The 17,405-nt window shown below is 38.7% G+C and overlaps 2 protein-coding genes across 2 annotated transcripts in view; both read left to right on the plus strand.

Moving 5' to 3' along the window:
- Positions 1 to 17,405, plus strand: part of LOC110259269 (olfactory receptor 4C46-like) — a 949,087-nt gene that overhangs the window by 449,404 nt on the left and 482,278 nt on the right. The gene's annotated exons all lie outside the window — the stretch shown is intronic.
- LOC146405235 (olfactory receptor 4C46-like) lies at positions 1,788 to 2,717 on the plus strand. Its single transcript, XM_085015217.1, has one exon. The coding sequence runs from the start codon at positions 1,788 to 1,790 to the stop codon at positions 2,715 to 2,717; it is 930 nt and encodes a 309-aa protein (XP_084871343.1).

Here is a 17,405-nt window from a genome sequence, read left to right on the forward strand (position 1 = left end):
GAGATAATCCTCTTCCCATTCAAGAATGGGTGTTTCTGAACAGATCTCTGCAGATACTTGCTTCTAAAACAAACCTTTCCATCAAAGCTGATAATTAATTCCTAGGAGAGAAAGCAGCAGCCATGAGACAAAGTCCCTGAAGCTTATGGAAATCTTTTTAAATGTCTTCTTGACAAGGGCAAGGTGAAAATGAGTTTGATTGCCATTCATCTCTCCAGAACCAGCTTCATCATGGACAGAGTGAACTTTTTGACCTCTACACTATCTGCCTCTTGCCCCACAGAACCAGACCCATTTATTTAAGATCACTTCTTCATAGCCTTTCAAGAGAACCCATTCTAAATGCAAAAATGATCCTGAATGATGTTTCCAACAGAGTTTCTGTGAAGAACTTTTGAAGCTTTAGGAAAGGTGGGACGATTTAGGCTTATAAGAACTCTTCCTTTTTGAAACAAGTTTATTGATGTATACTTGACATGCCAAAAACATGGCACATATTCAGTGTATATGATTTCTTAATAATTGTTTATTTGATAGTGAATTATATGAATAAGCTCTTCCCAAGTCTGACATATATTTGATATTTAGAATGACTTATTACAAGAAGCTGCCAGTTTGAAAAAAAATTGGTTTTGACCACCCCAAAACATCAAGACCATCTAAGACAACTAAGGTAAGTTTTTCAATAGTGCTCACCCTAAAGATTGTTCCTTAAAACACACAGGGCTCATTTTGCAATACTTTTCAGGTATAGTGATAGAGTATTTCATCCTCTCTCCAACTGCTGAAAAGATCATTTACAATTAATAATAACCTTAATTTCACAGTTGAAAATTTTGAGGCTCATAGAAATAAAGCCAGTGATAAGACCCACCTCTCTGATATCAGACACCATATTCTGCCATTAGATACCTCATCATTCAACTATTATAGGTAGTCTACTCCTGGGGTTCCTGTGTTTGCTTTCTACCCCTTTACTGGACTTCAGGCATTTCATCCAAGACTCACAAAGGTCTTTAGTAGAATAACATCCAAGATTCCTCTTATTCAAATTCCTATCCATCCTTTCACTCATATTCTCAACAACCTTCCATGGCTCCTCATTTCCTAGATACTAAAGCAAAAATTCTGCAGCTGTGCAATGATAAATCTTTATGCCCAACTTCTACCTGCTTTTCAGAGTTGGGTACCAATATGTGTGCTGTGTGCTATGTACTATGTCAAATTAAACTCAGTCCTTCGTGATGATGAAATGTACACAGGTGGCCTCCTGAGAGTGTGTTTAGAAAAGTTACTTATATCTATAGTCTTAAGAAAGACTTTACCTGGGAGATAATTTAAATAATCTTTATGAACTCACAATCTTTATTTCCAACACACACAAATACACACACACACACACACACACTAAAAGAATTCAAGACTTGGGAGTTCCTGTTGTGGCAGAGTGGAAGGGAATCTTGAGGATGCGGGTTTGATCCCTGGCCCTGCTCAGTGGGTTAAGAATCTGGTGTTGCCATGAGCTGTGATGTAGGTCACAGACATGGCTTGGAGCTGGCATTGCTGTGGCATTGGGTGGCAGCTGCAGATCCAATATTACCCCTAGACTGGGAACTTCCATATGCCACAGGTACAGCCCTAAAAAACAAACAAAGAAAAAGAATCCAAGACTTAATAGAATTTAGAGATTTAATATATGGTATAATGGGAAGTGTACCAAAGTCAAGGTGGCATTCATAAAAATGGTTTTCTTTTCAGGTAATGCAATTAACCATCATATGAAATACATGGAGAATAGGAACAATGTGACAGAGTTTGTTCTCCTGGGGCTCACACAGCATCCAGAGATGCAGAAACTCATATCTGCTGTGTTTTCTGTCATCTATATTATCACTATGGTAGGAAATGTGCTCATCGTGATCACCATCACTGCCAGCCCATCCCTGGGGTCCCCCATGTACTTTTTCCTGGCCCATCTCTCCTTCATTGATGCCTGCTATTCCTCTGTCAGTACCCCCAAAATGATTATAGATTCACTCCATGGAAAGAAGACCATCCTGTTTGAGGAGTGTATGACCCAAATCTTTGGGGAACATTTATTTGGAGGTGCTGAGGTCATCCTGCTGACTGTGATGGCCTATGACCGCTATGTGGCCATCTGCAAGCCTTTGCACTACATGACCATCATGAATCGGCGAGTGTGTGGCCTGCTGTTGGGAGTGTCGTGGGTGGGAGGCTGTCTTCATGCAACCATACAGATCCTCTTCATCTCCAGATTACACTTCTGTGGTCCTAACGTCATAGATCACTTTATGTGTGATCTGAACCCTTTGCTGGATCTTGCCTGCACTGATACCCACACTCTGGGGCTCTTTGTTGCTGCCAACAGTGGTCTCATCTGTCTTTTAAACTTCCTTCTCCTGCTGGTCTCCTATGTGGTCATTCTGCGCTCCCTAAAGACCTATAGCTTGGAGGCAAGGCACAAAGCCCTCTCCACCTGCATCTCCCACATCACAGTGGTTGTCTTATTCTTTGTGCCTTGTATATTTGTGTACCTGAGACCTGCAGGTACTTTATCAATTGACAAAGCAGTTGCTTTATTCTACACTACCATAACCCTCATGTTAAATCCCTTAATCTATACCTTGAGAAATGCCCAGATGAAAAATGCCATTAGGAAATTGTGTGGCAGGAAAGCGATCTTAGGTGACAAATAAAGATGACTTGGGCCCAACATTGATTTACCTGAGGCTATGGCCAATAGACTGTCTCAGCAAGGAATATTTATGGGATAAAGAAATCAACTAACTGTTAGGAATCATAGCACCTGCACTGAGTGGTGCAGAAATAGGTACAAGAAAATAACACAACGTGGGGCCACTCTTTTCATATTTAGAAAATTCTACCAAAATGGGATTTTGTTTTACTAGATTCAAGCAGATACCTGGATTCATAAGCTTGCCTTCTAATAACAAATTAAATAACAAATTAAATTTTCCGTTATTGGGCAGCATTCTCTGTAATAATCCAAGGAAGTATACAGTTACTATTGTTATTTTTCAAGTGAGAAAACTGGTATCAAGGGGAAGATATCAAAAAAGATACACTGGAGAGCCAGGAAACTGACTGATTTCCTACCTCATGCCCTCAAGTGTCAAGCAATGATGATAGCAAAGTCATATAACTATACTAGTTACCATTTATTGAGACAGGGCCTGTGCTGAACACAATGTACATATTCATTTATTATCTCTCACTAAAAATTGAGTGATCTTTCTGTAATAACTGTGCTTGTGTGAGTGCCTGTAACATTAGAGTAAGTAACTATTTGGGGGCTATAAAAGCATTGGCCCTACTTATCTCTGAGGGTGAGATATTGAAGGTTATATAGACCATCTCCACATTACCTTGTAGGCTTCAGGACCATCATGTATTGCTCATATCACCCATGCTATGTAGGTAACACATCAGAAAGAGTAATGATTCAAAAAAATGGTTTCATATCAGAAAGGGATTTCAATATAAAGTACTTGCCTGCAACATAACAATCGTTTCTACAAGGTAGCAAAATAGCAGGTGCATGATCAATATTAAATGAATGAGTCAAAGTACAAAGGAAAATGAATGACTTCAATAATTTTAAAAAAATGCAAAAATGTAGTCCTGAAGGCCAGGGCATTATTTCCTACTTTTGCCTGATTCAACTCTAGGGACAATTTTGGCTACACCTCTTGGGGGAACTATAGTTTGTTTTTGTTACTGCTTACACTGAAGAGGAGGTAAAAGAAACTGAAATTACAATTCTCAGCATATGAGTAAGTAGTTTAGCTTGATATGCTCCCTGTCCTCAGCAAGATTTCATTATCTTCTTAATAGGAGCTGTTTCTGTTATATTTTCTCAATGTGATTACTTTTTAGAACCATTTCATCATTAAAAGCTATTTGTAAAAATACACATCTCTGTCTACATACAAACAATTTCAGGATAAATACATTCCTTTTTTTCCCTTTTGTCATTAATTCATTAATGACAAATATTAAATATTAAATGACAAATATTAAACATTTCTGAGCACAAGGAATGTATCAGACATGTTGCTGGGCTTCAGTGGTGAATAAAAAGAGATCTGGATTCTGCCTTCAAAGAGCTTAGGAACCATTGAAAAACTCCCAGGAGGGAGTAGAAAATTACAGCACAGTGTTATAAATGATAAAACAATGTATCACAGGGAACTATGAAACCATGTTGGAGGGACGCACATCAGGGAAAGATTTCTGGATGAAAAGGCACCAAAAATGGGACACAATGGATGAAAAGGAGTAAGATGGCAAAGTGAAGAGGCATGAGGCTGGAAGAGAGAGTCCTATAAGATGGAATTGAAGTAGCAATGTACAATTGAATTATGTGTTTCTGATACTCAGAAAGATATGTCAGAGAAATGTAGAAATCTCGAGCATATTAGATGGCAGTTAGGAGTTCGTGTCATGGCTCAATGGTTAGCAAATCCGACTAGGAACCATGAGGTTGTGGGTTTGATCCCTGGCCTTGCTCAGTGGGTTAAGGATCCAGGATTGCCATGAGCTGTGTTGTAGGTTGCAGATGTGGCTCAGATCCTGAGTTGCTGTGGTTCTGGCATAGGCCAGCAGCTACAGCTCCAATTGGACCCCTAGCCTGGGAACCTCCATATGCCATGGGTGTGGCCCTGAAAAGACAAGAGATGAAAAAATGAAAACGAAAAAGAAAAAAAAAAGATGGCAATAAAGCCAAAAGAGTAGAAGACATCACCTATAGAAGGTGTAATTCAGTGGTCTCTCAAAAGGTCATAGCCATTTTGACATGTCTAAGAAAACAAACAAAAAAAATTGATCCTAAAATAGAACTCCTAAAAGTGTCAATTGCTATATTACTAGGAATTCACTAGGATGCCAAATTCACAAAATAAAAATAGGCTACAAAAAAAAATCAACCCTGTACCAGAGTTTTTGTCTGCAAATCTACAAATTGAGTGTTAATGGGTAAATGTCCTTAATTTCTCCAAAACAACTTTCAGTTTTATAGCATCCAAATGGGAACTAAAATATGAGAATAAAATGAATACATTTTGATATGCAAAGGCTCAAGAAGTTTTACCAGTCAAGCATTGTGAATAAGAAATATACCTCAGTAGAACACAAGCAAACTACATTTAGCACCTCCAAAAGATTATACACCATGACCAAGGATGCAAGATTTCTTTAAAATATGTGAATCAATCAATGTGGTAAACCACTTCACAGAAGGAAATATAAAAAGAAACGCAACATAATCATGTCAATAGATACAGAAAAAGCATTTAAGCACAACAACCATTCATGAAAAAATCTCAACAAAATAGATTTTGAAGGAAGTTTCCTTAACACAATAAAAACCATTAATGAAAAGCCCACAACTAATATGGTAACCAATGAGAGAAAACTGTCAACTTTTCCTCTAACACCCAGTGAAAAGTAAGGATGACCATTCTCATCATGTCTATTCAACATAGTATGAGAAGTACTAGGAGTTCCCAGTGTGGCTCAGCCAGTTAAGGACTTGACATTGTCTCTTTGAGGATGCAGGTGCTATCTCTGGCCTGACTCTGTGTGTTAAGGATCCAGCATTGCCACAAGTGACAGCATAAGGCACAAATGCGGTTCAGGTCTCTTGTTGCTGTGGCTGTGGTGTAGGCCAGAGCTGCAGCTCCAATTCAACCCCTGGCCCAGGAACAACCATATGCTGCAGGTGTGGCTGTAAAAACAAACAAAAAAGTACTAGCAAAAGCAATCAGAAAAGAAAAAGAACTAATAGGCATCCAAATGGAAAGTCTGAGATGACATGAGTTTATATATATTTAAAACACAAAAAAACTCTAAATCTAATAAACATATCCAGTACAGATGTAGAATAAATATCAAAATACAAAAATTGTTTGTATCTCTTTACAGCAAACTATATGAAAAGGAAATCAGAAAAAATACCCCTTTTATGAGAATATCAAAAAGAAGTAAATACTTTGGAAGAAATTTAAACAGTGAGCTGAAAGTCTTCTACACTAAAAACTGTAAGACATTAAAGAAAGAAATTGAAAAAGACATAAATAAACGGAAAAGAAATAAATGGAAAATAAATTTTCCAAGAAAAATATTTATTGGATCATGAGAACTAATACTGTTAAAACAGCCATACTACCCAAGACCATCTAAGATACAATGAAGTTCATATCAAACTTCCAGGACATATTGCACAGAATTAGAATATACTGTCCTAAAATACATATGGAACCACCAGAGACCCTGAGTTGCCAAAGCAATGCTGAGAAAGAAGAATAAACATGGAGACATCTCACTTCCAAATTTCAAATTATATTTCAAAGCTATAGTAATCACAAAAGGATGGTACTGGCGTAAAATAGACGCCCAAAACAACAGAACAGAATTGAGATCCCATGAATAAACCCTTGCCTATACAGTTACCTAATATTTGACAAGGTGCCAAGACACCTCAATGGGGAATAAATAGACTTTTCAGTAAATAGTGATAGGTAAAGTTATATTCACATGAAAAAGAATGAAATTGGACCTGTATTTTATACTGTGTACAAAAATCAACACAAAGAGGAACAAGACGTAAATGTAAAACCTGAAACTGTAACAACGCCAGAAGAAAACATAGAGTAAAAGCTTATTGACATTGGTCTGCATAATGATTCTTGACTATGACACCAAAAGCTCAGGCAACCAATGTAAAACTAAACAAGCGAGACTACTTGTTTATCAAACAATTTTTTTTTTATTTTTTGAAGAAAAAAGAAACATTAAAGAAACAATCAGGAATTCGCTCATGGTGCAGTGAGTTAAGGACCCAGCATTGTCACTGAAGCAGCTTGGGTCCCTGCTGTTGTGGAGGTTCAATCCCTGGGCCAGGAATGTCCACATGCCACAGGTGTGGGAATAAAAAAATAAAAGCAACAACCAAAATGTGAAAAGGCAAGCAAAACAATGGGAGCAAATGTTTGCAACCTTTAGATCTGATGATGGGTTAAAAGCCAAAATATATAAGAAAATCATACAACTCAATAGCAATAAAAAGTAAATAATCCAATTTTTAATTGGGTAAAGGAATGAATAGATAATTTTTGCAAGAATATATCAAAATGGCTACGAGGCATGTAAAAAGATGCAGAACGTTATTAATTATCAGGGACGTGCAAATCAAAACCACAATGAATATAACCTCACACCTGTTAGGGGGGTCAGAATCTCTGGGGCTTTGTGGAATCTATTTGTAACCACTTGTTATTAGTCCATTCTTTTTATTTTTGAAAGTCCTAGTGACAGAAATCAGAGAAGCAAAAGAAATAAAAGGAATACAAATTGGAAAAGAAATAAAACTATCACTCTTTGCAGATGACATGATACTATACCTAGAAAATCCTAAAGACACCACCAGAAAACTATTAGGGCTCATCAATGAATTTGGTAAAGTCTCAGGATAAAAAGCTTCTATAGCTTTTCTATCACAAATCCCCAGCCTATCTCCCCATCCCCACCTGTCTCCTTTGGAAAACATATGTTTGTCAAAGTCTGTGAGTCAATAGCTGCTCTGCAAAGAAGTTCATTGCATCCTTTTTGAGAGTCCACATAGAAGTGATAGCATATGACATTGGTGTCTGGTACAAAATTAAGCCACAGTAATCAATTGCTTTTCCATATACTAACAATGAAAGATCAGAAAGAGAAATTAGGAAAACCATCCCATTTTACATTGCATCAGAAAGAATAAAATACCTAGGAGTAAACCTACCAAAAGGGACAAAAGACCTGTACTTTGAAAACTAGAACACGCTCATGAAAGAAATCGAAGACACAATAGATGGAAAAATACACCATGCACTTGGATTGGGATAATCAGTATAGTCAAAATAACAATTCTACCTAAGGCCATCTACAGATTCTATGCAATCCCTATCAAATTACCAATGACATTCTTTACAGAACTAGACAAAATATTTTAAATTATATGATGGAGGATAATGTGAGAAAAAATGTATATATATATATTATATATGTGTATATATATGTATGTATGACTGGGTCACTTTGCTATACAGCAGAAATGGACAGAACATTTTAAGTCAACTATAAAGAATTTTTAATAATTTTAAAAATAAATGAAATTTGTATGGAAACACAAAAGACCTCAAATAGCCAAAGCAATACTGAAAAGAAAAAAACAGAACAGGAAGAATCAGGCTCCCTGATCTCACACTTTACTACAAAGCTACAGTCATCAAAACTGTATAGTACCAGCACAAAAACAGAAATAGAGATCCATGGAACAGGAGAGAAAGCCCAGAAATAAACCCAAGCACCTATGGACAACTGACCTATGACAAAGGGGTCAAAAATATACAGTGCAGGAAAGATAATCTCTTCAAAATGTCGTGCTGGGAAAACTGGACAATGACATGATGTAAAGGAATGAAAATAGAACATTTTCTAATACCATACACAAAAATAGCCTCAACATGGATTAAAGACCTAAATGTAAGGCCAGATACTCTAAAACTCCTAGAGAAACATATAGGCAGAGCAGCTCTTTGACATAAATCACAGCAACATCTTTTTTGACCCACCTCCTAGAATAAAGACACACACACACACACACACACACACACACACACACACACACACAAGAGTGGGACTTATTAAATTCAAAAGTTTCTGCACAGCAAAGGAAACAATTTAAAAAATGAAAAGACAACCCACAGAATTGGAGAAAATTTTTGCAAGTGACTCAACTGACTAAATATAATCTCCAAAATATACAAAAACTCATACAACTCAAGAACAAAAAAACAAACAAATAATCAGAAAATGGGCAGAAGACCTAAATCCACATTTCTCCAAAGAAGACATACAGATGGCCAGCAGGCACATGAAAAATGCTCCACATCACTAATTATTAGAGAAAGGCAATCAAAACAACAGTGGGGTACCATCTCACACCAGTTAGAGTGGCCATCATTAACAAGTCAACAAACAACAAGTGCTGGAGTGGATGTGGAGTTAACGGAACCCTGCTTTGCTGTTGGTGGGAATGTAAATTGGTACAACCACTATGGAAAATGGTATGGAAATCCCTCAGAAAACTAAATCTAGAGCTACCATATGACCCAGAAATCCCATTCCTGGGCATCTATCCAAACACAATTTTCGTTGAATAAGATACATGCACCCATATGTTCACAGCGGCACTATTCACAATAGCCAAGACATGGAAACAGCTTCAATGCTCATCAAGAGAAAATGGATTAAGAAGGTGTGGTACATCTCTACAATGGAATACTACTCAGCCATAAACTAGGACAAAATAAATGCCATTGGTATCAACATGGATGGAACTAGAGACTCTCATACGAAGTGAAGTAAGTCAGAAACAGAAAGACAGACAATATAGAATATCACTTACACGTGGAGTCTAAAACATGGCACAAATGATCTACCTACAAAACAGAAACGTGATGGACATGAAGGACACACGTGTGGTTGCTGTTGGGGGTAGGGGGAGTGGGATGGATTGGGAATCTTGGGTTAGCAGATGAAAACTTGCATTTGTAGGGGATGGGCAATGGGATCCTGCTGTAGAGCACAGGGAACTATATCCAATCACTTGTGATGGATCAGGCTGGAAGATAATTTCTTTTCTATACAGCAGAAATTGGCAAAACATTGTAAATCAAGTATAACAAAAAAAATTTAAATATATATATCAAGATAGCATTTTTATTTCCTTTGGACATATACCCAGAAATGGGATTGTTGAATCATATGATAGTTTGATTTTTAATTTTTTAGGAATATACAGTCTGCTTTCTACAATTGTTATACTAATTTACATTCCCACCAGCATAAGAGTTCCCTTTCCTCCACATCCCCACAAATACTTGTCTTTATCTTTTTGATCATGGCCATTCTATTGATTCTTTTTCTAGGTACAATTAGTTTCCTAATGAGTCTAATATCCTGTGCAAAAACTCTTAATTATGTTTATTGAGTTATCTCAGAAATTGAATCTTTCAAATTCAAATTTTTTAAAAATTATTGTATTTTTGAATTTGAGAAAATATCTTAATTTCCCCTCTAACTTAAGCATATTTATCTCTGCCCCTTAAAGATTCTTTTGAATTCTGATGAATAGTCTTTTTTTTTTCTTCATCTCTACCTGGCATATGGAAGTTCCCGAGCCAGGGATTGAACTGTACTTCTGCTGACTCTGGTGGATCCTTAACCCACTGCACCACAGTGGGAACTCCTCTGACCAGTATTTTTTACTAGCCTTCATGGAGCAATCTAAGGCTTCAATGTATTTGTTTCAAGTTACATTATTTCTTCATTTCTAAAATATATTTGGCTCCACATAAGCAGAGGGGATATCTGCCTACAAGATGTTAATTGCTAATTTAAGAGTGGTGGTATGTCTATATTTGGTCTGATCTGTGATAGAGTTTTGTATATGTGTGAATATAATTTTTTTTAGTCACATTTGTTTGCAACAGAAACTCACAATTCCACATTAACATTCTTGCCTGTGAGCATCTTATAGACCGCAAAAAAAGTTTCAGCCTGGTGGTCTACGTTGTTCTACTGTGCTTTATCCAAGTGAAGATTTGTGAGCCAGCTGCCATCCAATTTTACACAGATACAGGTGTAGTAGATAGAAAACCAAAATTATACAAGTGATTACACAGGTGTAGTACACAGAAAACCAAACTTATACAAGTCTGATTCTGAGATATGGTTGCTGTATCTCTGGATAAATCCTTTAGCTTCCTGGGGCTTCTGTTATCCCCTGTGCAAAATAAGAAAGCTTTCATTTGACTCTCTCATCTATAATATTAAACACTATTTCTGCTGTGCAATCAAATCAATTCTTTCAGCTTAGAATAGTCATCAAATGCAGAAAAGGAGTCAGAGACAAAGGAAACAAAAGCAGTAAAAGATACTCCTGGAGATACATCAAGACCTGTTTGATCTGCAAGGAATGAAAGGGAAATTTCATCTTCAAACTGTGTTTGAGGATTCCCCAGGAATTGCTTTGCCTTGCTATATTAAACATTCTTCTGTTAATGTAAATAAATAAGGGGGGGGAATGGAAAGAAAGAAACAACTCTGCTCTTAATCTCACCACTCTTTCATATTTATTAAGGGATTCTTCTTCATTTGATGGAAGTGTAAACACTCTAGGGAGGTCACTGCAACGTACGTGTGGAAAGGGCTTTGGGACATAGTTTTGCTTAAAGGAGCTCAGAAGTGACTCTTCATACCAAGCTATAGATGTTAACGATTCCTTTAGTTCTGGGCTGGGGGTAGAATTGCACAGTGTCTTAGGAAAGCATCAGGAATTGAGTCCACCTGAGACACAGTCCAAAGATCCATCAAGTTCAAGTTCAGGGCTTACAGTCCCTACTGAACTCTGGGCTCTCCTCTACCCTTCACACCAATGTTGGGCTGGGCTTTTCCATCTTATGGGAAACTACAGGGCTGTGTTTCCTCAGATCTGTGTGTTAGATATGGGATTAGTCTCATTATATTACTGGCTTCTCTTATATAGGAAAACTATTGATAGCAAGAATAATGATAATAATAATAATAACTCTATTTCACACTCAAACACATTCCCCTGTTTTACATGCTCATTCCCCCTTTGTTTTTCCTCCTGAACTGAAAAAAAAAAAAAAAAAAAAAAAAAACTATTCCCCACTGAGAGAGCCCTCCCATTTAAGAAGGCTCAAATTGTAGCAGTTTTGACAACTGTGAATTATGTTTCTTGGTTCTCATCTGGAAGAAACTGGGCATTTAAACACAAGCCTAGCAACTGTGCCTCCATTGTCCATTTTCTAATGTCCATGAGAATGTCGTCTTTCTCTGTGAATCAGGACCCATCTCAGAGAATACATTCCTCCCATTTCTGAGCATGTCAACCTGATAACACCTCACTTTCCTTTGAAATTATGCCATTTCCTTAGCCATAATTGGGAATATACTCTCTCGTAGTCTTGTATGGTTGCACTTCATTATCTTATCATCTGTAAAACTATACTTTCCCCTCATTTCTGAGGACAGTATCTTGCAATTATATTACAAGTATCCAAAATATTGATATTTGATTAAATTCTCTTTTTTCACAAACCTTTAATATTAATTTAAGAAGAAAAAGTATCTCACCAGTATTGCCCAGGGCTCGAGTTTTGCTTTATTTTTCTCCCCTTCCTGTGATAATTTGGGTACGCTTTTCCAAAATAAAGTTAAGAGTGATGCTTTAAGAATTCTTTGTAAATTATTAATTTCAGTGAATCTCTGACCCACACACCTCAAAGTTTGGTCGAAGTCATGTCTTTGATGCTCCCAGTCTGCTTCTCACCAGCTGAAACCTGCCACTTCACAGTGCTATTGGCAACAGATGCTGTTTCCTCGACTTCTTGTTGGGTCACTTTAAAGAGAATGATATAAAAGCTTAATGACTCTGGGGAAAGCCGTCCCCCCAAAGTCTCCCTCCATAATCAGAACCACTTCAGAGAACTGATAGATTTAATTTCCAGGTGCCTTTTCAATTTGTTTAAAAAGAAGTAAAAAAAAAAAAATCAACTTACTAAATTTGAAAACCAATTAATAGTTTCACCTGGAATCATAACACTAATCCAAAGCTCTTCAGTAAACACCTTCAGTAAACAGAGGTATGTAATTGTTTTTGATTGTCTTGTGCACTTGAATAATGTGCATATATAATTACATATATTTCACATAATTTGCTTGATGTTTAATATAGCATATATATTACAAAGATCTCTTTTTGGAGGTGTTTATTGAATTTTAATTGTCCTGCTTTTTTAGAAGTTCCATTTGATTGGAACAGAGTGGATTCCATAGTACTATTGGGGTTCACTGTGTTTCATAGAGTCTCTGCTGATTTCTGGAAAAACTGGAGGGAAAAAGTTCACTTCTAGCCCATACCTAGAATGAAACATAGTGCAGGCTTTCATTTGTTTTTTTTTTTCACTTTTTGATTGTACCCCATTAAGGTCGACTCTTGACCACTAATATTCTTTCTTATCCCTTTCACATTCCTACCCTTTCCTGTCCCCTCATTAATGCTTTATTTTCTGTCTCCTCCCTGCCTTCCCCTCCCCTCCTTCTTCCTTTGTAATACAATGTCCAAAAAGAAAATGGTTCATACTTTGAGAGGGAATTTATGAGCTGTCCACTGCAGATGCTTTCCTGATTTCATTGGGCCTTCTAATAGAGACTATGCTTTCCTTTTCCAAACCATCTAAGCAGCTAGGCAAGAGAAAGGTAGATTCGACTCCCCTTCGCCAGTGCTTAAAAGCTTCTATGGTGCTATTATGACCAACTCTTTGAGTCAGGTTCAGATCAAAAGCAAAGGGAAGCTTTGTTCTTCTTCTTATTATTATTAATGGTACTTTTTAAGGCTGCACCCCTGCCACATATGGAAGTTCCCAGGTTGGGGGTGGAATTGGAGCTGCAGCTGCCAGTCTATGCCACAGCTGCAACAACTCAGGATCCCAGCCTCATCTGTGACCCACACCACAGCTCGAGGCAACACGGGATCTGTAAACCACTGAGCGAGGCCAAGGATGGAACAGGCCTCCTCAAGGATACTAGTTGGGTTGGTTCCTGCTGAGTCACAGTGGGAACTCTGGAAGCCTTTTTCTTTGATCAAAGAACAGAAACGCACCAGCTGGTTCTCTAGAGCACATGCTCTCCTAAACAGACAGGCGGTGGGCGGGGTTCTCATGGAGGGGGAGGGCAGTGGGCCAGGTTTTCTTCATTGGGGAGGGGAGGAGGCCGAGTTCTCATCAGCGTGGGGGGCGGGGTGTGCAGAGTTCTCATGAGGCCAGCACAGCTGAGAAGCTCACGCTCCAGGCCTCAAGCTGCAGCACATTTGCAGGGCCCCCTCCCTATCTTGAAGTGCAGTGTCATACCCAGGGCTTCAGCACAAGGTTGCTGGGCTGAGGTGTGGCAAGGCCATTTCGCAGGAGAAACTCTGGTCCAAAGCACCAGGTGCCAGGGCTCCACATCCTCTTACTCTGCTCTTGGGCAAGGAAAACAGGAGTGAGCACAAAGGCAACAAAAAAGGTGAGCCTGTATTTTATTAGCAGATTCTGGTTTTATTTCTCAATAGTTGTTAAAGGGCTTTGCTGGTGACACAACCTCCCTGCCTTCTGTCCTTCTCCTCATCCTTAAGGGGTGCTGAGGGGCAAAGGTCCATTTTCTGTAACATCTTCCTGCTGATTTCCAGCAGTGTCTTTGCCACACCTAAGGAGCAGAACTTTGCCTCCACTGCCTTTAGATGTGTGTGTTTGTTACCAGGCTTCAGCCCTAAGCGTTGGTCTCCATTTTTCTGGCCTTTTGAAGAGAAAGGATGTCAGATACATGGAAACATGAAGCTATCTCAGTCTTTGGCCTGTTGGCAAGTGTGCCTTGATGTGGAAACCCACTACTGGGGCCTGAATCTCCCTGGTTCCACTTGTGTTATTCTTTGGAAGAGACGCTTCAGGTCAGAGAGAGGTTTCCACAAGCAGTCTAGGGGATCCTTTGGAACCACACCCCAGGGTGTTTTTCTGGAGGTTGGGACTGGGATTCCCTTCTTCACTGGGATCTGATGTCCCCATGGAGTGATCCTGGGCAACTTGAGGCAGAATGGGAGGTTAGGCTCACCGAGTGGGGTTGTTCCACTTAGGAGTGAGCTGCTGGTTGCCTATGGTTTTAGGTGTATCCCGGCTCCTGGCCATAAGGAGTGTAGGGCCAAGTGGGTGGTTGCAGGCAACACCTAATTAAAATACTCTGAGAGCTTTCCTGGATTTTTATCCCTGGAAGGCATACTTTGGTTGATTAGTCCAGATTCCTGAGCCAACTGGTTGACTTGGAGGGCAACAGCCAGAGGTGGACTTGGAGAAGGGCTCCAAGCCTAGTGCTTGATGTTCTACTATAATAGAGTTAATAGAGCTTGCACTGAGGTTTCCATTGGGAATACTCCCTAAGTGGTATTATAGCAGTCCATGGCCATATGCAACCATCCATGTGTTTGTTGCATGGGTCAGACCAGCTAATTAAATGGCACAATTATGGGGAACTGGAATCCTTCAAATCTTTTATAGTTGCTTTTATCTTTGAAATTCATTTTAAAATATGATTTTATTTTAATTTTCTAATTTGTGATGTAGGGGCCCTTCTTATAGAACAATTTACATGAGTTTTTTTCAGATGCTGCATATACATATATTCCAATGATATATTTGAAGAATAGGGAACTAATCATAAGAGAGATTTACTGACTTGCTACACCTACTCAGAGACAGTCTTGCGCCAAAACTGAATTTATGATGTGGCCTTCCAGAAGCCTTCCCTCTGGCTGGAAGATTATGATATTATTTCAGGTGACAGATTAGATATTGCCATCAATCATTCTCAAGAAGTTCTGAGTATTCATTCCCCTTTCCTCAACACATAGTCCCAAACTGATCCCTTGTCAACCTCTCCTCTCTCCCAGGAAGCCCACGCATCTTCCTGTAATTTGCTATAACCCATAATCCTGTCCAAGCTCCATGGAAATGGCAACCAGTGGAGGCTGCCAAAATATTGAGCCTCAGGTTCCCTTTCCAAATCCAGAATATCTTTACCAGAGTTAAGTTCTTCCCACCAAATAAATCGAACCGTTTCAAGGTCCGTTCCTCCAAAGTGTTTTCCCAGCTCACACAAGTTCATCTTAATGAAGTCCTGCAGATACATTGGGGGTGTAGGCTATTTCCTTTCATATTCAGAGCTTTACCTGTGTTATGCTGAACTTCGAGTCTATGTATTGGTCTGGATCTAATGAAGGTTGTGGTATCTGATGTTGAGCAGGGAACATGTGTCCTTTGAGAATCCTGTTTCAGGTGAAGTCATTGCTCATTCTCCAGTCAAGGGAACACTTATTTTGGAGCAAGGGTAAAGGAAGGACTCTGCCAGCCCAAAGGTTCAGAGAATTTAAAGGTTCAAGGTCTCAGCTTTTCTCACCTTGAGACACCTCAGATACATGGAACTACAGTAGCACCTAGGACTTTTGTGCTCTGTGCTTGGCAGCTGGATCAGATGCCATGTTGTAGTTCACATGGAACTATTTTGTAGATTGGAGGCAGGTGACCTTTCTCAATCTACATGCTGTTTGTTTCCCGCTAACCCAATTACTGCGTCTTTGTGTATGACTCAGAAATTAAATTATAGAATACAATGTTGATCATTTGAAATTTTAATCATTATAAGTAGGGATTTAAAGTCACTGTAATATACTAATTACTAATAAAACATTGAAGTGTTTTCCATTTAGGGGGAAGAAGTGTTTTATTAATTTTAATTTATTTATTTAGTTAGTTATGTATTTTTTTCTGCTGTACGGCATGGGGAGCAAGTTATACATACATGTACACAACTTTTTCCTCCCATTGTTGTGTTGCAATGTCAGTATCTAGACATTAGGTCCTTACCTAATGCTACCTTTGTAAATCCATTCCAGGACCAACAGTTTGCATCTGTTAACCCCACCCTCCCAATCCCTCCCACTCCCTCTTTCTCCCCCTGGGGCAGACACAAGTCTATTTTAAAGTCCATGAGTTTCTTTTCTGTGGAAACCTTCATTTGTGCTGTATATTAAATTACAGTTATAAGTGATATCATATGTTATTGGACTTTCTCTGACTTATTTCACTCAGTATGAAAATGAGTGAACTAGTTTCATCTCTGTTGCTGCAAATGGCATTATGTGGTTCATTTTTATGGATGAGTAGTATTCTATCGTGTACATATAACACATCTTCCTACTCCAGTCATCTTTCAATGGACATTTGGGTTGTTTCCGTGTCTTGGCTATTGTGAATAGTGCTGCAATGAACATGTGGGTGCATGTATCTTTTTTAAGGAGAGTTTTGTCTGGATATATGCCCAAGAGTGGGACGAGTGCGTCATATACGGTAGTTCCACATAAAGTTTTCTAAGGTGCATACATACTGCTCCCCATAGTGGCTATACCAGGTTACATTCCCACCAACAGGGCAGGAGGGTTCGCTTTTCTCCACAAGCCTTCCAGCCCTTGTTATTAGTGGACCTATGAATGAAGGCCCTTCTGACTGGTGCGAGGTGGTATCTCATGGTTGTTTTGATTTGCATTTCTCTTATACTCAGGGGTGTTGAGCATTGTTTCATGTGCTTGCTGGCTGTCTGTATATCTTCCTTGGAGAACAGTCTATTCAGGGCCTTTGCCCATTTTTCCATTGGGAGGTTGGCTTTTTTGCTGTTGCGTTGTATAAGCTGCTTGTGTATCCTAGAGATGA

The sequence above is a fragment of the Sus scrofa genome, chromosome 2, assembly GCF_054392235.1.
Source record: "Sus scrofa isolate SSC_HxYL_T2T_F1_AM1 chromosome 2, Sscrofa_HxYL_maternal_Yorkshire_Landrace_v2.0, whole genome shotgun sequence".
Lineage (NCBI taxonomy): Eukaryota > Metazoa > Chordata > Mammalia > Artiodactyla > Suidae > Sus > Sus scrofa.